General features: G+C 44.3%; 1 protein-coding gene across 9 annotated transcripts in view; it reads left to right on the top strand.

Annotated features, from left to right (window-relative positions):
* mcf2l2 (MCF.2 cell line derived transforming sequence-like 2) overlaps positions 1 to 25219 on the top strand; it is a 175616-nt gene extending 150397 nt beyond the window's left edge. For 4 of the 9 annotated variants that reach the window (XM_034080615.2, XM_034080614.2, XM_034080618.2 and 1 more), the window contains exons 26-34: positions 1452 to 1488; positions 1733 to 1830; positions 6266 to 6361; positions 10025 to 10123; positions 11643 to 11714; positions 12147 to 12257; positions 13355 to 13464; positions 15075 to 15190; positions 25129 to 25219. In XM_034080615.2, the coding sequence (XP_033936506.1) occupies positions 1452 to 1488; positions 1733 to 1830; positions 6266 to 6361; positions 10025 to 10123; positions 11643 to 11714; positions 12147 to 12257; positions 13355 to 13464; positions 15075 to 15190; position 25129 (740 nt within the window). In that variant the 3' untranslated portion in view covers positions 25130 to 25219. The remainder of the gene's footprint in view (positions 1 to 1451; positions 1489 to 1732; positions 1831 to 6265; positions 6362 to 10024; positions 10124 to 11642; positions 11715 to 12146; positions 12258 to 13354; positions 13465 to 15074; positions 15191 to 25128) is intronic. The other 5 variants (XM_034080623.2, XM_034080622.2, XM_034080619.2 and 2 more) reach the window with 4 other exon arrangements.
* The last annotated feature ends 249 nt before the right edge of the window (positions 25220 to 25468 follow it).

Genomic DNA, 25468 nt, shown 5'->3' with positions numbered 1-25468 from the left:
TGCTATCGTGCTCCGGACGCTATTGACCATGCTACAGTTGTTTGTGCAACATCTACAGCAATAATGATGAGGCAATAGCCCCGCCTCTCCCCACCTCTGCTGCTCACCCCCACGTCAAAATAAACTGCACCCTGAATTCAGATTATTTATCTTTCTCTCGCGAGTGAAGTCTAATCTGACAGGACGGAGACACGCAGCTCTGCTCACCTGCAGCTCCTCCCTCTGCAGCAAAACACACACTTCAAGTCAGATCATCACCCTTAGCTATTTTAATTACCTCTCAAACTCCCTAAACTAGTTATAAATATGTTTATTTTTTACTGTCGGCCGGGTCACTGATTACTGGATGAGCTGCTGCATGAGACAGACACTGGCGCTGTCCGAAGAGAGGGAGGAAAAAGAGAGGCTCCGTGTATTTTATCATTATATTATATAGAGTCGTTATTCATTTGTTTTAAAGCTCAATAAATAACAAAGAAGACCTTTGACCGGCACTTTTATAATTTTGTCTGGAAGATTTCAACTTTAATACACGCTGACTGGCGAAAAACTCTGCCCGGTTCCCTCGGCCCCCACCGCGGAGAATAAACAGAAGGGCAACCATGACAACCATGCTTCTTCGCTGCTTTTGTGGAGGAAGTTACAGCGCCACCTACAGGCTCCTGCATATGTACTGCAGCTTCTCCAGCGGTTGGAGCTAAACCGAGCGGTCTCGTGTGGGCAGACACTATCCGGATAATTATTGCATGTGGACGGAAGCCGTTTGCGATTGAGTTTGCGTTAATCCTATGCGTTTAGCCGTTTTCGTCCTCGTGGGGCCGCAGCCTTAGATTGAACTGACAAGTTACCAAACCATGTTGTGATGCCATAACGAATAATAGACTCAATTGCTGCCCTGTAGAACATTAACATGATGCATTTATCCACTCCATGAACCCTGAGCCGACGCAGAAAATACAGGTGCTGGCTTATCTTTGAGCATACCTGATCCACCTGATGGGCCCAGCCTAACTGAGCATCAAAATAAATCCCCAAATATTTAAAACGTGTAACCTGCTCAACTGATTGAACAACTGACCCTCCAATTGGTAGATGCCCATTTACCCTGAGCCAATGTTGTGGTGGCAAAGCAAGGGCTAGGGTTAGGGTTAGTGCCCCATTTAAGATGTTTCTTTTACTTGCCATTGTCAGGTCACCATTCACAGTGGATAATCAAACAGATAAAAAGCACTTGGTACCAAAGACGTAATGAAGTGGATCACAATGCAGTTGGAAATGTTGCATAAGGCGTTCTAGGTTCGTATACTTAAGACCTCAGTCATCAAGGCAGCAGATCAGAAAACGGTCACCAAAGATAATGATGTATGAGTAGGGTTAGGGTTATGGACCACTGTTGAGGCACTGAAGGAACAATGTCACAATGAAATCTAATGTCTTTCTTCTGTTCACAGAAGCAAGCCAGCACAACATCTCTGGGGCCCCGATGAGGTGAGCACCCAACATCCACATTCTCACCAACAAGAGTTTAAAAAAGTACCATTACATAGGTTTTGCACTGGATCTCAATTATGCTTATCCGATCATTCAATATAGGAAAGGGAATTGATTGGATTGTGTAAATTAAGTAAGAGTCATTATGATTCAGCAATTTCATCCAAAATAAAATCTTTAGAACTTGGTATACCAGATATTTGGTTCAATGTTACTTGTCCTTCTACTCCATGTACTCCAGGAATGTCAACAAGAAGGCACTGAGACAGTCGGATTCATCAAGTCCAGAGTCAGGCTTCAGGAGATCCAACCCCAGCCCTAACATGAGGCAGAAGAGAGGTGAGAGCTACATTGTTACCTTAGAACAGACTCAAAACTAAATAAACTCTTCATTAGGGTTGGGTACCGAGAACCGGTTCCGGTTCGGAACCGGTTCCAACATTTCGATTCCAATGGCATCATTTAGAAATGTGAATTTCGGTTCCACTTTTCGATGCCTGAGGAAATGTTTCTCGCCGCTCTCCGTAGCCTACTGCATGACTGCAGCGAGGCGGGAAATGTAGCGTTGTACCTACACTTCCTACAGTGTAACCTGAGACCAGGGCCGGCCCGTTGCACTGGCGTTATGGATGTTCGCCCAGGGCGCCAGATCTGTGGAGGCGCTGCGCTGACAGCTCTGGGAGGGAAAACAAATGTTTTGACTGTTGGGGCTCATCCTAATTTTCGGCCTTGATGTAACAACATTCATAATTAAGTAAATGTAACACCCTTTTCATCCCGGTTACACGTTTCATTAGCCCTGTACGATGGGCGCTGTAAGTGATGAAAATGGGGGATGTTGGCTTATCTGGCAACCGCAGCTCACAGCCAAAGTGCGCGTGAGCGAGGGAGAAAGGGAGGGTGCACTGGAACCGGCGCTGTTGTTATTAGCATCTGGTGCTAGCTGCTCTAACGGAAGAATAAGATGTTTCTACAATGATGTGGAGGGAGAGTCATCTCCAGTCAGACTGAGGCTGAAAACTACAGCTCAGTGAGATAAAGGACTCTCAGTGTTTAGATAGTTCACTTTAGTCTAAGTTATCTCAGTGGGTCTCAAACGTTTTGATCACAATTTATGTAAGTTTATATTTCCAAGGCACTCCTTTATAATTATTGGGATAAAACAGGTTTGAAATCATTCCAATGTGTACTATAGGACAGTAAACCAGACATATCGTTTTAAACTGGAGAGATAAAAAAATATGCATAAATAAAATAGTAAAATAAGATATGAATGAACAACAAACATAAAATACGTTACATGTATGTTATTGGCTATGGTAGGTTATTGGTTATGCTCACATACTTATTTAATTATTCAAATGTAAACCGATCTTTTTCATATGGGTGTTTAGAGTTGTACCCCCTAGATCTAGTCTCTAGTCATTCTGCTTAAATTGCACCAGATTGAAGCATTTTACTTTAAAATGTTCAAACATTTCTTCCTGATATGCCTGAGAAGGCAGATATGCTTGTTTCTCTCAACAAGAACTTAATCATTTTTTTTACCCTGCCCCTCAAAGAATCGGAATTGAGAACCGTTAAGAACCGGAATCGAAAAGTAGAATCGGAATCGTGGAAATTCAAACGATACCCAACCCTACTCTTCATAAACTCTTGTTTCCTGTTCTTCTGCAAACACACACAATCTCAAACCCACTTATCAACCCTTCGCACACATAGTCAAAAGCAGTCAGGGATAGCAGGACAGCCTTTCCACATACAAACACCCTCACACACACACACACACACACACACACACACACACACACACACACACACACACACACACACACACACACACACACACACACACACACACACACACACACGATGTTGTCAACTGCAGTCGAGGATAAGATAGCAAGTACAATGTAACACTTGTGAGAAATTCCCTAGTTTTCTTTGAGCTTGTATCAACATTCTATCCGCAAAGGAGAAAGGGGGGGGGGGGGGGGGGGTGTCGGTATGAATCCCAGACTAAGTCAAATCGACATGAGCCTGCAGGGAGCCACCTTGTCACCTACTTCTCTATTATCATTCCTCTCTCCCTTCTCCTTTTTCTGCCCATCTGTCACTTCCTTCTCTACAACCTTGCTGCCCATCCCTCCCTTTATGCATCCTTGTGTCTTTTTGGGTTCCTTCGATTTAATCAATATGTGAAGAGAACACAAACCCTACATTTTACTACTTTATACAGTATTTTATATCGTTTTTCTTACCCCACCATATCTTCTGTTTCCCCTTGCTCAATTCAGACTCCTCCTCACTCTCTTCCCTGCACTTAATTTCTCTTGATTATATATTACTCACTCACACGGAAGGTGAGTCCCCACAACATGAGTTATACAAGTCTACACACAGAGACAAGTGTTGGCTTATGGGTTTGTACCAGACATGTCACACGTTTAACCTGATAAACAAAACTGTGCCCTGCATATTGATATACTACAACAAGTGGAATATCTGTAAGTGCCGAGTCATTTTGTTTGCGGTCTGACACGGTGACAGTGAACAAAATCATGCCCACACATCCAAATCAAAGATTGTGCCACACACACACACACACACACACACACACACACACACACACACACACACACACACACACACACACACACACACACACACACACACACACACACACACACACACACACACACACACACACACACACACACACACACACACACACACCAACACATTTCGGGCCACATCTGCCACTGCACAAAATACCCTAATTTCTAGATTCAGTGCACAGTATGACTTCACATAAACAATGAAAACTTTGTTTCCAGAGAAACAGACCCTGGCCAATTTGCAAAACGTTTTACCAGGGAATGTGTTGGCTAGGTCTTTAATTATTCATTGCGACTTTAGCACATTTTCTCTTGTATTTCTAAGCGATGAACCTCACATACCTGAAGATCAGGGACGTGCACAGGTACGGGCTAATGTTGCCCGGGCAACGGCCCTTCTGAACTTTTTGGCTGGCCTGCCCCTCTGGAGAGAGCGATTGTCTTTTTTTTCTGTTGTGGCCTAAGAAACATGATAAGCCCACAATTAGTATTGTAGAGTCATCTGCCCCCAGTCACGTGACTTTGTTTACAATCTGACAGCTGAAAAGCAAAGTCCTCAGAGTCCGGTCCAGCCTCATATGGCTATGGTGATCATACCAAATGCCTGCCTGGCTTTGGTGGCAAATCCCCGGGTCAATTTGTCCCCGGAAATGTCCCCGTTTTTAAATATGCTTAAATTGATTTTGAGTTCTCTCATAGCAGTTGGAGTATAGGGGACAAACCAGGGGACTTTACTTCCTCTTGACACCGTCGGTTATTTACAAAAAAAACACCTAAATATACTTGCTATTGTGGTTCTGTCTTTCTGTGTCTTCTCATCTGCTCCGCAAACTCCCTCACCCTCTCTCTCTTTTCTTAATCGCCCTCTCTCACATAGGCCTACGGGAGAACACTTCACTGCCCCGCTTCATTGTAGGATTTCTGCCATGTCTCTACTTTAGTTTTACCATCTCTGTTATTAAGTTATGGAATACTAAATAAATAAGTAATTTGATACCTTACCGTTACTGCGCTCATAAATAATGATAAGAATAAGAATAATGCGTATTGAACTGGTTTAATCAATTGAGTTTATTTAAGGCACAGCAGTTACAACGGTCAAACTACATTAAAACAGAATTGTCCGCATTTTGTCTTTAATAGTTACTAACATTAGATATGTCAATGAGGTATGGACCGCAAAACAAAAAATGTCCCTGGTTTTCATTTTTCTTTTTTTATAAAAAGTTCTTACGTTTTCGGCGGGGTGGGGGGAGGCCCTTTTTCTAGTTTAGAGCAATAGCCCCTCCAAATGTCTGTGCACGTCCCTGCTGAAGATAATGATGTCATTGGAAAGTGTGAAGTCAACTGAATCTAAATATTTCTATATTTGACTAGATTTGAATCTCACAAAACCTTAATGCATTGAAATATACAAACGAGGATCAAATTGGGAAATTAGTTGTTCTAATATACTGCACCATAATGCTTCCCACATCATTATGATATTTTTCCATGTGGTATTATTGCTCTCTATCAGTGCACTGATGATGACGACAATAATAGGAGCGGTTAGAAAGCTAACTCGACCATGCAACAGAGGCCCAGAGCTCTCATACACCCAGTCATTCCCTAGTATCAATCAAAAAGCTGTACTGCAATAAAATATTGCCATGTCGTAAATTATTAGAGTATTTGCTTGGACCTGCCACCGCTGTGGCTAAGGGGCCAAATTGTTGTCTACCAATCAGCTGGTCACCAGACCCTGCAAATCATAATCATGATGACATTGGAAGTGTAAGGCATGCCTATGGTGTTAACGTTTTTGTAAGTAGCTTTGGGTAAAAACATCAGCTAAATTGAATGTAATCGGAAATTATCTGAAATGAATGCCAAAAGGCAGGGTAATATATTAACAACTGAATGTATAGAGATTTATAACCAACTTGTAATTTATAATGTCTGCCTCCAAGGTGCATTACTTCAGTCATAGCATGCAAAACTTGGTATATTTAGTGGAATGAAAAATTACCAAACACACAAACTAAGGTTTCGACAGCATGTAACTCATGTATCACATTGACACCAATATAAGAACACTTCCTAACAACACTCCAGCCTGATCTTCTTCTCTCACTCCTGAACTAAGCCCTGCTCCCTCTTGCTCTCCCACTCAGTTGATGCTTCAGCCAGCCAATCAGGCCTCTCGGCTGCTAACGCTAGGAAACGCTTCACCTTGCAGGGACTTTCCAACAGGAGGTCTCTTCAAGCAGGTAACAGCGCAGTGTGAGACTTTGAGTGCTCACTTATGCTACCTTCATCATGACCACGAGCATCACCATCATCACCACCACTGGGATATATGTCAACACAATTAGAGTGGTGCAGGAATGAGTCCTAAAACTGGAAATGAGTTAGCAATTTACCGCTTCCGCTTCTTGAAGTCAACGTTTTTTCTGATGTTAAAACAAGTATAAGAGATTTTCAGGTTTTGTTCTGCGATATAAAACACGATAGTAAATACCCACTCATGAATGTGCGAAGTTTCTAATTTGTCATAAAAACGGAGGTTTGCTAACAAGTGACTAAACAAGACTACTAAACGTCAGCACGCCAAATATTAGCCGCCTTTAGCTTAGCGGTGGTGATGCGCAGCCATGTGAACGTGATGTTTTTCGTTCATAGGTTTGCGTTAGCATTTTTATTCTGGGGATTACATTGACGCTTCAATAATATTCAAAGTGGTGTCTTCATTGCTTTTGTCAAGGGACCGCTTGGATGCTAACTAACCCTAACCCTAATCTAAACCCGGGTATACAAAAATACGTCTTAACTGCACCACTCTATTAACCGCACAGTCTTTTCTTGGTTCTCTTCGTCTGTGACTGCTTTCATCATCATCATCATCATCACCACTCATCATCATCATCATCATCATCCAGGCTCCATTCACATAACTGCTGTGGTCTTTCTCATCTTCAAATGTCACATACATTTCTGCATGTCGCTGTTGTGTCAGCATAATGAAGGCCACATCTTCTTTTACTACACTTGCTCATATTTTATCCCTTCATGTCAGTATCCTTTGAATCTGCCCGCACTACAACAAGGAACCTGTGATTTCCAAATGAGAGGGATGGTCTGCTGTTGCAGAGACAGCAGGCGAGATAGAAAGGGAGAATCTGCCAGAGTCCCGGCAGTAGTGACGCAGTGGCGAGGCTACAGTAAATTATGTGGCGCAGCACAGCGCTAAATGTCATCCTCTAATATTGAAGCCCTCTTGACATTTGGAGGTGCATTAACATTTTTGGAGGGGGACGGGCTAATTCCAAGTACAGCTTTCCATGTGACAGCAGTGCAGTTACTCTTCAAGTCAAACATTCCCCGATTGAGATCACAGAACCCATGAATAAAGAAAGTGAAAATGATGCATTGTAGAGATTTGTTTCAAACTATAAATGTTATTTAAATAGAAATAGATTTCCTGTTGTTGACTTTTTTATACTTTAAAAAGTAGGAGAATAGGCTTGTATTGGAATCAGGCTTGCTGTATACAGTATATACTGACCTTTTATGGGAGTGCTTGACTCAATAAGCCCAAATGTTGGATCAGTGCTCTCACTTTTGACTCACAGTGACATTGCTGTTTTTTTACAGTGACACAGCATTTCAACTCAGTGGTGAACAGCAGGTGGAGTTCAACATGCAACTCCAGTCATTACAATTCAAGGGGGCAGACATCGATGTTAATTGATGGACAACTTCCTTAAAAATAAGTGAAAGCTAGGTTTGATCTGTCTCTCTGTCTCTGCCACCTCAAAACAAAGGACAGCAATGACATTTACAAATGACATTCAAAAAACTTAAAAGGAATATGTCTTAAGAATATAAAAATAAAAATATATCCAATGAAAACTTTTCAGAGTGCTTTCTTTGGTTTTATCCAGAGTAGCGCAAACATTGAGTTTGGAATATCCTTTCACTTCCATCATATTCTTAACATTCTAGGATTGGGATGAAACATCAAAAAACAATAACTTCAATACAGAAAAAACAAGTTTTCTTTTACAACCCCCTCTAAAACACTTGCTGACTTTTCTGAAGTTTTCTATTAAATAAAATTGTCTTCTTCTTCACCCGGACATGCTGAAGGCTCTGAGTGTTGAGGGACTGTCATGGTTGACACGTCTCATCAACGTTGCGTGGAAGTCGGAAACAGTACCGAAGGAGTGGCAGACCGGGGTGGTGGTCCCCCTTTTTAAAAAGGGGGATCAGAGGGTGTGTGCCAATTACAGAGGCATCACACTACTCAGCCTCCCCGGGAAAGTTTACTCCAAGGTACTCGAAAGGAGGGTCAGGCCGATTGTCGAACCTCAGATTGAGGAGGAACAATGCGGATTCCGTCCTGGTCGTGGAACGACGGATCAGCTTTTTACTCTCGCAAGGATCCTGGAGGGGGCCTGGGAGTACGCTTATCCGGTCTACATGTGTTTTGTAGACTTGGAGAAGGCGTATGACCGAGTTCCCAGGGAGTTACTGTGGGAGGTGCTGCGGGAGTATGGGGTGAGGGGGTCTCTACTCAGGGCCATCCAATCTCTGTACTCCCAAAGCGAGAGCTGTGTCCGGGTCCTCTGCAGTAAGTCGGACCCATTTCCAGTGAGGGTTGGCCTCCGCCAGGGCTGCGCTTTGTCACCAATCCTGTTTGTAATATACATGGATCGGATTTCGAGGCGTAGTCGTGGGGGGGGGGGTCTGCAGTTCGGTGGACTAAGGATTGCACCACTGCTTTTTGCAGATGATGTGGTTCTGATGGCTTCATCGGTCTGCGACCTTCAGCACTCACTGGATCGGTTCGCAACCGAGTGTGAAGCGGCTGGGATGAGGATCAGCACCTCCAAATCTGAGGCCATGGTTCTCAGCAGGAAACCGATGGACTGTCCACTCCAAGTAGGGAATGAGTCCCCAAGTGAAGGAGTTCAAGTATCTCGGGGTCTTGTTCTCGAGTGAGGGAACAATGGAGCGTGAGATGGGCCGGAGAATCGGAGCAGCGGGAGCGGTACTGCAGTCGCTTTACCGCACCGTTGTGACGAAAAGGGAGCTGAGCCAGAAGGCAAAGCTCTCTGTCTACCGGGCCATTTTCGTTCCTACCCTCACCTATGGTCATGAAGGATGGGTCATGACCGAAAGAACGAGATCGCGGATACAAGCGGCCGAGATGGGTTTCCTCCGCCGGGTGGCTGGTGTCTCCCTTAGGGATAAGGTGAGAAGTTCAGTCATCAGGGAGGGACTCGGAGTTGAGCCGCTCCTCCTTCGCGTCAAAAGAAGCCAGTTGAGGTGGTTCGGGCACCTAGTTAGGATGCCACCTGGGCGCCTCCCTAGGGAGGTGTTCCAGGCACGTCCAGCTAGGAGGAGACCAAGGGGTAGACCTAGGACCAGGTGGAGGGATTCTTTGATCTTCGATACGGAGTTTGCAAAGTTTAATCGTGGTAATGTCCATAGTTTCCGTTACAATATCCAAACAAACTCCATCCACTGAGGAAGAACGTGAGATGAGGTTAAGGGCTCATATCGAAATAGAACTTAAGTTTTATTTGTCAAAAACATGATTACATTAGTACATCATTTCATGCATGTCCCGCTTCCTCTTTTCATTAGCATGACATGTTGTAGAATCTTCTTTCTAAATGATTTTAAAACAATGTTAACAATACTGAGGGTGGTTGTCAGGAAGTGGGATGTTAAACTACTAACTCTTCCCTTCTTTTATTCCCTGTTATGCTCTCACCTTTCCTTTTCTTTCATTTCAAATCTATAACACCATCTCTTTGACCATGCTCCTCTGCTTCTTCATTTATCCTCCCTTTTCCTCCTTCTATCTTTCCTTCCTTGTCTCCTTCGTCGTCCTTTCCTCCCCCCTAACCCCTCTCCGGCTATAGCGCCTGCTGCTAAGGAGGCAGAGGTCACCCGTCGCTTCTCTCTCGCCTCCTCCCTAACCTCCTCTTCCTCCTCCACTTTCGCCGCACGACGCACAAAAGGTACCTGATTTATCAACCGGTCTCCCTGCCGCCATGTTTTTCTTTTTTCTATATTTGCTTGCGTTTTTGATTCATAATTACGTTTTGGTGGCTTAATGACAAGACCCTCTTTGTTTTGTATCTCTGTCTATACAGATCAGTGTTGTCAGAATGATGAATTTAAAGTCAAACTTTTGCACCTTGAATTGAAATACATTTTAAAATCTCTTGGATATAGGTTTTGAATAATTATGGTTCCTGTTGGACTTCAGGTCAGTCATGACCAAAACACACGCTCACATTGAACCTGTAGTGAGAAAAGTGTGTGTACTTTAATAAAGAAAAACCCTATTTTCTTATTAGCTTCACCCCATGTACTGAATGTATGAGATGCATAGAGAAAGTCGAGCCTTTGCTGGGAATGAAAACAACGTTAGGCTGCAAATGAGTAGACATACATTTGTTTTTATTTTACAGCAACGGTAAGGAAATAAGAATTTTGATAAGCTGACATTTGGAACATAGGGTGACATTCAAAGTGGCAGTAGAAGTGCAATTTACTATAGGAATATAGATGAGAAGTTCATTTCAACAGGGCCGAGGCAGGGGAGGAATTAAAAGAACCGGCACAGAGCTATTCAAGTTTTCTCTGACCTATTGTCTGCTCTCTGCATGTATTGTAATTTGTTCTCCTTCAATGCAGTGACCTCTGATTTTAATTGCAGTCCAACATGTGCACTTATAACAGGGGAACATATGATTTCAATTCATACATGTTTGTGTCTTTAATTTACAATGCATATCTTATCTCTGTCCTAATTTCAGCCTTGTAAATAACATCCTAATATATTTAAAGGATACTTTTCTTTTAGAGTAAGTATAAGAAAAGCATTACACTGATCACGTAGCATTACATTCATCAAGATAATTGGCCTCGAACACGAAAATATGGACAGAAAGGAAAGAATAATGAATGTTTTTTACCTCAACAAAATCAAATCGGTTTCAGCTTCAAACGAGAAGGAAAATAGTTCATAGTTCATATTTATGCTTTCATTTTGGTCAATTGGAGTCACGACCTACAGTATAGTATATTTCACCGGAATTCTCAGAAATGATACAGCATACGATTTCTTTATCTGTCTTAATAAGTAATACAACTAATGAGAATAGGGATGCTTACAGTTGTGACAATCTGTGTCTTCCAAAGCTTGTGATGGTCACTTAGTAAGACATCTTATAAAACCACTGATCCAGCTGGAAAGTGAACTGTGAACACACTGTGTACCAGATGGCAGTTATCACTTGAGAATTCAGACTCTTTGCTATGAATAAAATCATAGCAAACCTTTTATGAAACTTACACTCTGAACGATACAAAGTGTTTACTCTAACAGATGGAAGCTCATTGTTACACATTTCATATCTAAATGTGTTTTACAATAATGATCCAAATGGGGTTTTGGGGCAATGCTGTGTGTCTGCCTTCTTTGTTACCATCTAATAAAGCTTCTTGTTGCATGCTATCTTCCCTGGACAGGTCCCCTGTCTGCTAGCATAAAGAGCAAAAGACATGAGATAAAGAGTGATCCCACTCCATTTGGTTATGAAGGTACTTGAACATGCAAAGATATATTTCTGTACGGGCACTGAGCATGCTGGGCCTTTTAGCGTTTTCTTTGGTTTACAAGGTATTTGTATTTGTGAGATTTTTATTTTTATTTTGATGTGTGTAGTGTGTGTGCACGTATTTATGTGATTGTTCAATTCCATTTCTTGCCTGCTGTGTTGACTTGCGTTGTGATTCGTGCCGTGTCGTTTCCAAATGCATGAGCATCAAAGAAAGATAAGATGAAATGTGTTGGTGTTGTGTGGTGTGGTGAGGGGTTTGGTGTTGTTTAAGTGTATTGACTTATTGGTAGATTTCTGCATGAGTTGAGTCGCACTACTTTATCGGTAGCCTCACGTTTTGATATTTGTTTGACGATGTTGAGTGGCAATCATGACGTAAAGGATTGGTATAAAGCGTTTGGCTTCCCTCCAGATACTTTGCGTGGTGCTATGGCTGCAGTCAGGAAGCGTCAGAGCCTTATTAGCAGCACTGCTACTGCTGCTTGCGCCACTTCAACTGTCCCTAGATCCACATCCCAACCAGGTAACTGCAGAGAAACAATGTCTGCTACGGTCAATTGTCTTGTCGGTTTTGATAAGTTGTGAAGAACGTTGTGATTGGCTTTGGTTAATAATTTGGTTTTGAGCAGTCTTTTTTAGATCAGTGTGTCCTTCTGATGTGTTTGTTTAACTTCTTTCTCCAGCATGTTAGCCTCGTACTGATCTTAAAGAAATAGATCTCGAAAAATCTTGCTCGAATGCAACCTCTAGGTCTATCTTAGCCATGTAATCATCAACTGACTCCAAACAGGTTGTGCCAATAGTCTGCCAGTAACATCCAGAGTTACCTATATTACTGTTACAAACCTAACCCTAACCCTAGGGTTACGTCCAGGCAGCTAATGCATGTCTGAACGGTGGAGGAGAGGTTGTGGTCACCATGTTCAGAACAATGCGTTGACTTTTGTCTTCTTTGACATTCAAAAACATGAACCAAAAGTGATTGGTGATTATTTACTAACAACTGTTTTCTGGCGTTGTGCAATAAGCTTTGACTGAAAGTGTAGAAGACTTTACCCAATCAGTGAACCAGAGAAGGCAAACAGCCTCCACCCAACAGCTTGGCCACTTTATATAATTCCTAAACTTTGAAATCCAACATCAATTCTAAATGTAACCATATAATAAAAGTTGCCTTGAATTTGTTGTCATAGCTTTTCTGGTAAATGCCTCAAACCTTCTGCTTCTGAAGATTTACAAAATATGTGCAGTACTTCGCCAATTCTTGCACAGCTTTATATATTATCTCCTGTTGCCAGCACATTTGAACCCAACAAGGGTATCATGGATCGTTCATTTTGACTTCCTGGAAAATTGGGATTCATCATATGTTGTTTGGCTATGCCACGGTCATGTCTTTTGAATCAGTATTGCAGTCATTTTGTGTGCAAGAAGCTTGGTTAGAGGTTTAATTATTGCGATAAGATGCATCAAGCTTTCATGATGATGCAAGACCACCTAAATGCACATCAACATTGCTATAATGTCAATGGAGCTACGTCACCTTCCAAATGGAATAGTGATATCCCTCTTGTTTCTTTGTAAATTTTGTGGCTAATAATTTGCATTGATTCTCCCCAGGTTGGGCCCAGCGGCGTCACCCTTCCATGGACACAGACGACTTTGAGACGATCCCCTCCAGTGCTGAGGAATCCTCCAACTCTTCAGAAGAAGAAGGCAACAATAAAAATGTAGGTTACTCTCAAAATTGTAAAACCTGTCAAACATTGGTCCGAAAGGAAAATGTAGCTCCACCCTACCTATTCCAGTTATTCTAGGTCTCGTCAGCTTTCGCCTAAAAAATGTACATTTTACGATCAACGCCCAATGACATCTCCCCACTTATCCTGAGTTTCCTCTCTACTCATATTCCACTTTCTCCCATTTTCTACAAAATCCCCTCATGATCCCCCTGACAGAGGATCCCACCTTTGCTTAATGTTTTCCCATGGATACGTGACTCGTTATGGGCAGGCGCTGATGACTTGACATTTAAGAAACGAGGGAGGGGAGGGGAGGAATGGACGGTTTATAGCTTCACAGGTCTGCTGGGTATCACATTCATTATAATATGTGGAATGGACAGTAGAAAGACACAAACTGGGACTGGCCCACACTTTGGCACACTTCTTCAAATACATGTACATTTTACGTTAAGTATCATGCAAAATAGGGCATATGTTAATCCCGTCTGTATTATTATTTTTCCACATCATATCTTTCGACAGCTATATTATAAACTATTCATTAATTAAGCGTTGAAAAGTATTAATACACATTAGTCAGGGAGATCCATACAGATTGTAATGTCTACATATACAGGAGTCACAGAGCCTGTTTTGGTTGTTTAAGTTCAAACATATAGAAGACCATTTGAAATCATAGAGTGGTGTGTCTTTTTCCAATAAATGATATACAGCAAAGTTAATCAGGTTTCACTTTTTTAACATTAATTAGCTTCGGCTCAAAGCATATTTTTTGTAGAAACTTTATTTTCCTTGTTCTTAAACAACACATACAGTTTCAGTGACAAAAACAAATTGCAGGTTGTCCATTTTTTGTTAAGGTCGAGATACATGTTAGACATGGTTGACTATAGAACATCTGTGTTCTTATTCAGTTTTTTTTTTTAAATGTAAAAAAAATAAAGAATCAGTTCAGGAAGAGTAGGCAGTTTCAAACTTTCCATGTACGTTAAAAATGGCTGCCATGTCCTAAGCTTCAACGCTTCTTCCCATTCACTTTGAATGGGGTGACGTCACGCTTTGCCGAACTGCATTGTGGTTCCGTTGCTTGCGTTGCTTGCGTTGCTTACTTCAAAAGTTGAGAAAAGTTCAACTTTTGAAGCTTCGACGGAAGCGTCAGCCAATCAAATCATATGCCAATACAAGCTCTTGCCGTGTAACGCAGCGTCCACACGGCAGCGTGCGTTGAAGCTTGCCAGCGGGCGTGTCTGAAACTCGACCAACAACCAATCACATGAATCTCCCGCCCGGACACACAGGCATGCGGTTTGATTGGCTAGAGCTTGTACTGGCATATGATTTGATTGGCCGACGCTTCCGTTGAAGCTTCAAAAGTTTAACTTTTCTCAACTTTTGAAGCGAGCAACGCGGGCAAAGCGAAGCGACGGAACCACAATGCAGTTCGGCAAAGCGTGACGTCACCCCATTCAAAGTGAATGGGAAGAAGCGTTGAAGCTTCAACGCACGCCACCGTGTGGACGGGCCGCAAGGGTTAAATGAAACCAAGCATTTTCACCAAATGGAACCAAGTGACTGGGGTTGTTTTATTTGTGCAGGGAGACAGCAGTCGTTACCGGGTGCAGCTGACCTACCAGTCCCGTGATGCACAAGATCTCTCTCTGGGGACGGGGGACCTGGTCCAGTTTCTGGAAGAGGCGGAGAGCGGACACTGGTGAGTTTTAGTCACCTCTTATTGGAAATGTGGGATGTCAGTGAGCTTTTTCATGCCAACTCATTGTTTCCCTGCTTGGTTGCAGTCCTACTCCACTTAGCATTATATATAAAAACCTTTGGCAAAGTGGGCCCTATCTTTCATTTCAAACACGTTTTCTTACTAATTTCAGGTCCAGGAACACACATTTACCAGTTTAATGCCAGTTCAACAAAAGCAGCATTTCTTATAATCTCACTTTGGATGTATTTATTTTAGTTCTCCTAAGGAATTTATATGTTTGGCTCATCATTCTTTGAAGAAGATTACTAATGTTGAAGCAAATATTCCATGGCAGGAAAAGGACCATGCAGTTATTAACTTGTGTACTTAGTTTTTTGATGTTGAAAATAGGCTTGTCAATACCTGCATGCTTGAATGTGGAATACGTTGGAGGCAGAGTTCATTTGTGAGCAGCAGGCAGTGTTAAGGTGATATTACACCTCTCTCTCTCTCGCTCGCTCACGCACGCACACAAAATGGCTTGTGCCACACACACACAGAGCTTGAATGAAATACAGAGACCCAGATGTAGGCTACTTGTACTGTACTGTAGCATATTATTGGGAATCAATCCTTTTTCAAATTATGAATTTCACATATAAAAAAAAAGACATACATTTCCTGGGCGGTGCTTCAGCACCCCCTAGCGCCCCCCTGGCGCCGCCACTGCCTGTGCCCCCTTAGCCTGCCTATATAGATCCTGTCTCCCTTGTCTTGTTGCCAGTTCGTTTCGTCCCATGTGCCAGACTGCCAGCGTCAAGTCCATGTCTTTCTGCTAAGAGCTAAGAACCGAGTTTGGAATTAATTTGATCCTTTGCATTGGATGGAAGTACTTTGGTAACCTTTTCCTCGTAAGAGTGTTTTTTTGTTATCTACCTGTTACCTCTACCGAGTGATTTTCTATTGTGCACATGGTGTCTTCTTTTCAGTAAAGACTTTCTTTTGTACTTTGTTTGTCGAGTCATGCTTTTGGGTTCATACTGGTTTGCCTAGTCATGACATATTTATATATTTATTTGATTAACATTATATACATTAAATTCTCCCATTTCAGCGCCATGCCAATTTTGTTGCATACAGTGTGTGATATTCACCTTGATTGTTTGCTTTTGGGGGAAATGGAAAGGGAAAATACATATTGTAATTATGAATATTGTTTTATAATATAGTTCAGGTTACAGTGCAGAACCACTGCACAGATGAAGGTCACTTTGCTAACATTATTAGACTCCAACTCTGCACAATTGTTTTCAGCAAATGATCAATGCAATGTGCCATGTCGTGTTTATTGCCTTTTTGTTAATTGCCCCACGAATGACTAAATCAAACCAAATTGGTACATTTCTGTATTTGTATTTCAAAGGTTGTGGTTTTGTGCTGACAAGAAAAATAAGTCATGATTCTTACGTTTCCATATTCTTGAGGTCGGTTTCAGCTTCAAAAGTAGCTTAAAAGAGCTGAAAATCTAGTTTTTGCTGACCTCTTGTGTTCTCATTCATAACACTCCGTTCGATGTCTCACTATGGGATGCGCCTCATCGCGGAGCAAACAGAAGCATCAATCTCATTACGCCAATCCTGATTGGCTGGTGATGTTGACGTCAGCGTCAGGGAAATCACCCCCTATAAGTAGCTTGCGCCACGACGCATGCGTCATTCAAACACCTCTTCTCGCTTCAGAGCACATCTCTATAGTAGCCGGGCAAACTTCACTGTCCACAGACTGAACCCAAATACCCAGTTCGGTCGACGGGCGCTTCAAGCTAGCAGCACACCTGTTGCAAGCTCGCTCCCTCTCTACTGACACCACAGTAGCGAGGACGTTTTTTTCTTTTCTCTTCCCACGGAGGGGAAAAGGATTAAAAAGGAGCATACTGCCACACCAGTCAGTATTCTCCGGGAATAAAATACCCACACCGTCCTTTTTTCTCCGGATTAAGGACAAGGTGGTAACATATTTTTTCCCGTCCCACCTGTCGAGAGCGGGCCCTATCCACGCCACGAGGCGACAAAGATGGACGCCCCTCTCCCTCACACCAGAGGAGTCAGGGACTCGGTGGTTCGACTCTGCGGCTGCGGGTTGAAGATCTCGGGCACAGACACACACCAGGTCTGTTCGTCCTGCCTCGGGCTGGAACAGGCCCGAGGCGCTATCGACAACCCCGGCTCATGTGGACATTGTGTCCTCCGCCGACGGTTGGCAAGACAAGCTAGCCTGTCGGAACAGGACCCCTCATGTCCATGGACCCGCCGGCCGGCAGTCAAGACACGGGGGCGTCCGCCACAGAGAGCGAACCCCTCTCCGTGTCGGTCTGGAGCTCATTATCCGCTATGGCCACAGAACCGGAGGCCGGGACCTGGTGACGACAAGACACGCGGGAACGGATTCCCGCGCTTTACTAAGCTGGGGCTCCCGGTTAGACCTCACCATGGTCTCACCCGCGGAGGATGTCCTCGAGCTGGACTATGAGGAGGACGAAGAGGAGGATGCCCTGGCGTTCCTCCTGTCCGAGTCAGATGAACAAGAAGAGGACACCTTCATGTCATCGGCCCAGGCTGCAAAGCCTGGAGTGAGGGCTGCTCTCCCGGGCGACAGCACACCAGCTTCGCCCGGTCTGAGCATGGACCTCCAGGCCGTGTGCAAACGCACTGCGGTCAGACTCAACGTCCCGTGGGCTGAAATGGCCAAGGAGACCTCCAGGTCCCGCTATGAGGGGAAACATCTTCCCCAAACAGTGGGCAAAAGGAGGCAACTCCTTCCGGTCTTCCCAGAAATGCTGGATGAAGTGTCGGTCTCGTGGAGAGACCGGCCCTTCAGCAACAAGGTCCCAATCCAGGGTGCCTCCTCCCTGGACTGCGACGGAATGGAGAGGCTCGGCCTGCTCCGCATACCGCCCATGGAACCGCTGGTGGCTCACCGAGCAGGAACCCCACGCTGCCAGCAAAGGCGGACCGCTTTCAGTCTACAATGACTGAAAAGTCCTATAAAGCTGCAGCGCTGTCCGCCAGGGCCCTGAACGTGTCCTCGCTGCTAACCGCCTACCAAGCGGAGCTCTGCAAGGACCTGTTGGGTAGCCCGGGAGCAGCCACACTGGACGAGATGGCAGCGGTCACGGACATTTGCCTCCGTGTCCAGCGCTGCGCCGTCCAGGCCACGGGCAAGGCAATGGGGATCATGGTGGTGCAGGAAAGAGCGAGATGGCTCAACCTCACCAACCTCCCCGACCGAGAAAAGGAAGATGTGCTGGATATGCCCATCGTTCCCGAGGGAATTTTCGGCTCCGCTCTCGCCTCCATGCATAGGAGGTGTGAGACGAAGAAGAAGGAGGACGAGGCACTCCACCTCTGCCTCCCTCGAAGGGTCCAGCCGCTGCCTTCGCAGCAGCAGTCCTTCACCCAAGCGAACTCTGCTCGGTTTAAAGCACCGGACAAGCAGAGGTCGCAGCCCACCCCGAGTCCCCAGCCCAGGCTGGAGACAAGGGCAAGTTGGCCGAGAAAATCTCCGGTTCCGGCTGCAGCTCAGGCTCAGCCAACCCAGAATTTCGGCCAGCAGTCGAGGAAGAAGAAGCGAGCGGCGTGACAGCCCCTCCTTCTCCCCTCCGTGAATGTGTTCCCGCCGCCTCGAGAGATGCCTAAACACCATCCTCAAGTCCGTACAAACACATGTCACTAGGGATGTCCTGTTCACCTTTTTTTGCTCCCGATCCGATTCCGATCATTTGATTTTGACAATCTGCCGATACCGATTTTTCCCGATCTGATCTTTATGCAATGCATTAAGAGAAAAAAAAGGTAACAGATAACGGCTGGTCATCCAACGCGATGAATTCAGCTATCTTGGCTGTTATTGTTTGGCCTTTTCACTGTTCTGGGGCAGTTTCTCTTTCCTTTTAAAAGTCTCTGAAAGTGTCGGTTGTTTCAGTGCCGTTACCTGAGTAGCCGCTGTGTACTCGCCGTGTTGTTGTTGGTTTCTCAGATAGCGTATTAGATTGCTCGCGTTGAACGTAGCTCTGTTCTTTCCACCACGCGGAACCTCCGCCTTGCAAACATTGCATCTGGCTGTCACACTGCCTTCGCTTTCAATTTTATAATACTTCCAAACTCCTGACATTTTCTCCGTCCCGACTCCCGAGTCACCAGCTGAACGTAGCCTCTCGTTAGCTTACTGCTACTATTAGACACTGCGCCCACTCTGTTGCCAGATTTGAGAGAAATAAGCAACCAGGTCTATGAAAACAAGCCCAAAGAAAGCAACACATACATGATGTTGTGTAATTTTAAACCAAAACTAAGTCCTCAGGATGACTTTAAGACGTGAACATGGTCATTTTAGTTTTGTAACATTAAATTAAAAAAAAATATTTTATAAAAAAAAAAATTAAAAAAAATCCCGATCCCCGGTTTTTTGAAAATCACGTGATCTGCTCCGATCCCCGATCACGTGATAGGATCGGGACATCTCTACATGTCACACATTGATTGATTCCTCTGTCATAAAACATTTGCCGCTGACGCATCCAGGCTTCAGGCCGAGGGCGCAGCTAAAAAAAATTAAAAGAAAATCAATGAAGCCAATAAACAGCCCGTCAATTGTTCCCCTTCTGAGAGCAGCTACGGCATCTCTCAAAAGGCGGATTACTGACGGGTCTGTGAAGGCACCACCGCCACGCGCAGTGCCGGCTGGGGCTTTAAGGGCACCACCGTCACGCGCATGCGCAGTGCCGGCTGGGGTCGTGAAGGCACTACCGTCACGTGCATGTGCAGTGCCGGCTGGAGCCGTAAGCGTGACATCTCAGCTGGCTCTAAGGAGCATACAGCAGGAGATACTCACGACATCTGCCTGGGCTTCTCAAAACAGTTACACATTATCTGTTTTCACAAACCCAGAGAGAGTCAACCCATATTCTGGAGAGAAAGGTTCTCTCTCTCCTAGAAAGAAGGGTTTTATCTATAATGCCCGCCGAGCAGAGTCAGATTACGCAGACAAAAGTCCTCGTAAAGCACCCGCTCAACATGGGCCTCATAATAAAACTAAACCACGGCGTGCGGAGAGTATTGGTTATTATGTAATGCGTAGTGGCACTACACCCGACTTTTCTAGTACGGGAAGCGCCTACGGGTGCTGTCCTTTCACGGAAGGTGGTCACCACGGACGCATGTCAGACAGGCTGATAGGGTATCTACGAAGGCCGCCCGGTGAGAGGTCTCTAGAGCAGAGACCTCCAGCGGGCGCACGTAGATCACCCGGAGCTTTTAGCGGTGGTCCCCACCCTAAAACGCTTCCTGCCTTCTCTCAGAGGACACCATGTCCTCGTGAGGACAGACAACACGATATCGTGTATGAACCGCCAAGGGAGGTTGCGTTGTCTCCAGTCACACACACTGGCACACAAACTGATCCCTTGGAGCGGCAGACGTCTCCTCTCTCTGAGAGCGACACAGGTACCGGGAGCGATGCACCTCGGGACAGAATTACTGTCCAGAGGTGCACCACTCTATGCAGACTGGACTCCACATCCAAGGATCGTGAGTCCGCTGTGGGTGCGTTACGGCGGAGCCGCGTTAAATCTGTTCGCAAAAGGAGAAAATGCTCAATGACAGCTGTTCTCTTTAATGCACGATTTAAACGCACCGTTAGGCGGGGACGCACTCATACACGATTGACCTCCGGGTCCTCTGTACGCGTTCCCACCCCTGGCTCTGTTACCCCCAACTCTGGCCAGAGTGAAGGAGCAACGCCACACACTTATCCTGATGGTTCCGCCCTAGCCCGTAATGTACGGGCTGGGGGAGATATATCAGCTGTTGTGCGGGCAGCCATGGCAGCCCCCACCACGCAGGGACAGATTGTCTCAGGCGGGGGGGGCGATCCTTTACCCACGCCCAGAGCACGGGGCACTATGGGCCTGACCCGTGAGTGGTACAATCTGAATACAGTGGGACTCCCTCAGAAGGTGATAAACACTATTCAGAGTGCGAGAGCTTCCTCCACCAGGTCTCTTTACGACTGTAAGTGGAGGGTGTTTGAGGAGTGGTGCCTTCAAGAAGGACATATCTCTTTTCAATGTCCTGTCGGGGTGATTTTATCATTCCTACAGGACTTGATCGATAAACACAGAGCTTTCTCCACGATCAAGGTGTACCTGGCTGCTATTGCTGCATGCCATGTGGGCTTTGAGGGTAAGACGGCGAGCCAACATCCTTTGGTTTGCCGTTTTATGAAGGGAACTCGCAGGCTCCTCCCTGTCTCCAGGTCGCTGGTGCCCTTATGGGACCTGGCAGTGGTTTTAAATGGGCTCAGAATGACCCCATTTGAACCCCTGGAAGGAGCTGACATGAAACATCTGTCACTCAAGACAGTGCTGTTACTGGCCCTGGCATCCGCCAAGCGGGTCAGTGATATCCATGCACTGTCTGTACATCCCTCATGCACTCAGTTCGCCCCGGGACAAACTAGAGTGTTGTTGAAGCCCAACCCTGCCTTTACACCAAAGGTGGTTGGTACCCCAATTGACATTGAGGCATTTCCTCCGCAGCTGGTTTCCTCCGGGGAGCAGCAGCAGGATCTGTTGTGTCCAGTCCGGGCTTTACACACATATATGGACAGATCAAAGGAGCTTCGTCTTAATGACCAACTCTTCGTGTCCTGGGCTAAACCTCACAAGGGTAAGCCTGTTACTAAGCAACGGCTCTCCCACTGGATTGTGGAGGGAATTGCTTTGGCCTATACGAGTCAGAATCTGCAAGCACCTTCGGGTCTGCGGGCTCACTCGACTCGGGGCCTGGCTACATCCTGGGCTTTGTTCAAGGGTGTTTCCATCCAAGACATCCGTGCAGCGGCGAGCTGGTCCTCGCCGCTCACTTTTGTCTGCTTTTACAGGCTAGACGTCTCCGCTCCAAGCGTGGCCCGAGTAGTGCTGGGCACCTTGTTGAGTCGGGACTCCACCTGTTAAATTCTGGTTGATCGGTGATTTTCGAGATAAGCTCGCCTGGCAATACGGGAGCTACAATTTCCCATAGTGAGACATCGAACGGAGTGTTATGAATGAGAACTATAGGTTACTTACGTAACCCCAGTCACAGAGTAACATGAAGTGAGATGTCTCACCAGACGGCCCTCCTTGCTATGGTGAAGCGAGAAGAGGTGCTTATTTTCAATGACGCATGCGCTGTGGCGCAAGCTACTTATAGGGGGTGATTTCCCTGACGCTGACGTCAAGATCACCAGCCAATCAGGATTGGCGTAATGAGATTGCTGCTTCTGTTTGCTCCGCGATGAGGCGCATCCCATAGTGAGACATCTCACTTCATGTTACTCTGAGCACTGGGGTTACGTAAGTAACCTATAGTTTTCTTCTTCTTGTCCTGTCCAACAGATCCCACCATTTTCAATTTTGGGGATTTTTTATCCATGTCTTTTCTCTTAGCCTCCCAAACCTTTTTTAAGGTGGTCTTATTCCTAATTGATACATTTGCACGTTTAATAATTAAGAGACATTTAATGAGCTGGCTCTATTCCAGGTCTTTAATGGTGTGTTTGGTCGGAAAACCAGTTCTGCAAAACCAATTATGTCGGACGAAGCATATAACTGACAAACCCCTCACATGAAGCCTCAATAAAAAAAATCTGAAACATGTGTGGTACCATTTGAACATGAGACTTCCATTTCACCAAGGTTTGCTTTCAGGCTGTGATGTTAGTCAGTCACCAGACTGGGGCGAGGAACAGATTACAGGCAATGGGATTATCAAATCAGGATGCAAATAATAGGAACTGTATTCCGTTACAGTTATATAAAAATGACTGCTACATTTCCCAAAAATTGGGGATTGCTATCAGGATTACAATGTTTCTCAAAATCTAAAAAGAGCATAGAGTGTTTGTTGTAAAGGACCAGATGTTATCTCTTCTCTGTAAACTGTACTTTTCTATAGGCTAATACTCAAAGAGTGAATCTATTCGCCTACTGCCTGAATCTGTTTTATGGTTTTCACTTTCTTTGCTTCATTTGTTCTGTTTTTAATTCAGCAGGTGAACCATATGTTCATAAAATAGTGTGTGAGCTTAACTGTGTATATTAAACTAAGGCTATATATGGGAAAGTTTTCCTATACACAAAATCCTTTCTGATCCTAAATATCTTGCCTTGGATATAGAGGTAATCCATAAGTAATCAGGTTACATTTATTTTATATTTTGATAATCAGATTAGGTAACTGATTCTTTTTTACAAGTAACTAGTACTTGTAATTGAATGCATTTGTAAAGTAACCCTCCCAACCCTGCAGTCACATGCCTCTACTACAAACACATATTAAATCAGCACTTACACTGTGAACATGTACTTGTCTGACTTTTGATCCATCACTTCATTCCTATTTGAGGTATTCAACAAAGAAAGATTGCTTTGGTTCAACATAAAAAGCAGAGTCAAGTCTAATAAATAAATAAACTAACTATGGTTCCTGTACATTTCAGAGCTACTGTATCCACTTTCCCTCTGCTGCATTGTGTCTCATGTTCTAGGTTAGAGAAGAACCTTTTAACAGAGGAGACAGGACTGGTTCCTTCCAATAAACTGCAAACAGCATCTGAAGGTCACTCATTAAGTAACAACGCTACATCTGACTAACCACTGGCAGCAATGCTGTAACTCACTCAGTCACACACCACTCCTCCCTCCGCTCTACTACTCCAACTTCAGCTGCTCCTCTCTCGCTCACATGGCAGTTGGGCCAGGGGATTGGGTGGGAAGCTGCTCTGGGAAAGGGGGGGGGGGGCTGTTGGACATGCTTCAGGTTGGATGGAGTGGATGGGGATGGAAGAGCTTTGGCTTGTTCAGTTGAATAATCAGAGCATGATATCACTGGTTGGAGCACATCTCTTTCCATTATCGATGATGGGAGTGGACGTACAGTAGGAAGAAAAAAATATATTTTGATGCCAAGATTTATTATCTCACTTTGATTGATCAAGACTTGTCCTGGTTTCCTTCATGACAAAAAAGAAAATTGCACACAAATATATATTATTTTTTAATGAAAACCTACAACCCTGGAACGCAAATCAAAAGATCCTATAGTCAATAATTATAATAATCATAATAATCATTATTTTGAAAAAATATTTAATACATTAAATTATAAAGGGAACAATTTTGTTGTTAAGGAACGGTAAAAATGTCCCTACATTTAAAGTTGGGAAAAGTATTTCTGAAACCAGTTAAAAGATTCTTTTACAGGCCCATTTTATATTAATCTGAACCTTACATAAAATTGAGACATGTATTTTGCAATACCGTATTGATGACTTTGTTGGTGGCACAAAATATATTTGTTTCTTATAGGACAGCCCCTCCTGCTCTTTCTCTCTGTTCCCTCGCTTTAATGTCCCATACCCTCACTCCCCCTCCTCACATCTCCTACATATCACACCGGCTAGAAAGCTTCTGGAAGTGTTCGCAGCAGCCTCACTTGTTTTGGTCCTGCGCTCTGTCCGCCTCTCTCCAACCATCCCTTCCCTCTCCTCACTTTCCCTTCTCTTCTCTTCCCTTTATCTATTTTTTCTAATTTTTTAAGACAGAACTTGCTATACTTAACACGCTTAGCAGTTATTATTCAGTATTTTGGATAAGTGTAACCCTTTTATAAATCCCTCTTCACCTGATTTGGTCACTTATGTCTGCCTTCCCCATAATTCTTGCCTTTTGATATGTTGCAGATTTTGAATGCCTTACTATTATGTCTCTGTGTTATTTTATACTGGCATCCCCCTCCCGCAGCATTATGTTTGAATGCCATTGTTTGTTCACGTCAAATACTTTTTTTATGAATTATTATATAAGAAAGATTGTCAATTGTATTTAAAGGTTAAACTAACTTGAACTTTTTTTCCAGATATCTTCAGTGATCTGTGTACAGCAGTACTCTCTGACTCGGATGAAAATGAAGCCAGTACGTGGGGAGATGTGTCTCAAGACAGCTGATGAACCTGGCTGACTATATTGGACTACAAACATTTTTTTGGATCGCAAACATGGTTTTTCAACCACCGTTTCCTAGTTTTCTACTTGTAGTTATTCATGATGGACTACAAATATGGCCTGCTATCCTTTGTTCAACTGTTTTCATGTCTGACACTTTGAAGCTTCTCTGTGAAGCCTCTGGAAAAAGCTGGAACCTTAACATGCCAGAATGCCACAGCCGGAGAGCCATATAAGACTTTTAATTCTAAGAA

Source organism: Pseudochaenichthys georgianus, chromosome 4 (genome assembly GCF_902827115.2).
Source record: "Pseudochaenichthys georgianus chromosome 4, fPseGeo1.2, whole genome shotgun sequence".
Taxonomy (NCBI): domain Eukaryota; kingdom Metazoa; phylum Chordata; class Actinopteri; order Perciformes; family Channichthyidae; genus Pseudochaenichthys; species Pseudochaenichthys georgianus.
The sequence above is the reverse complement of the archived record's forward strand: the minus strand, read 5'-3'. Positions and strand labels throughout refer to the sequence as shown.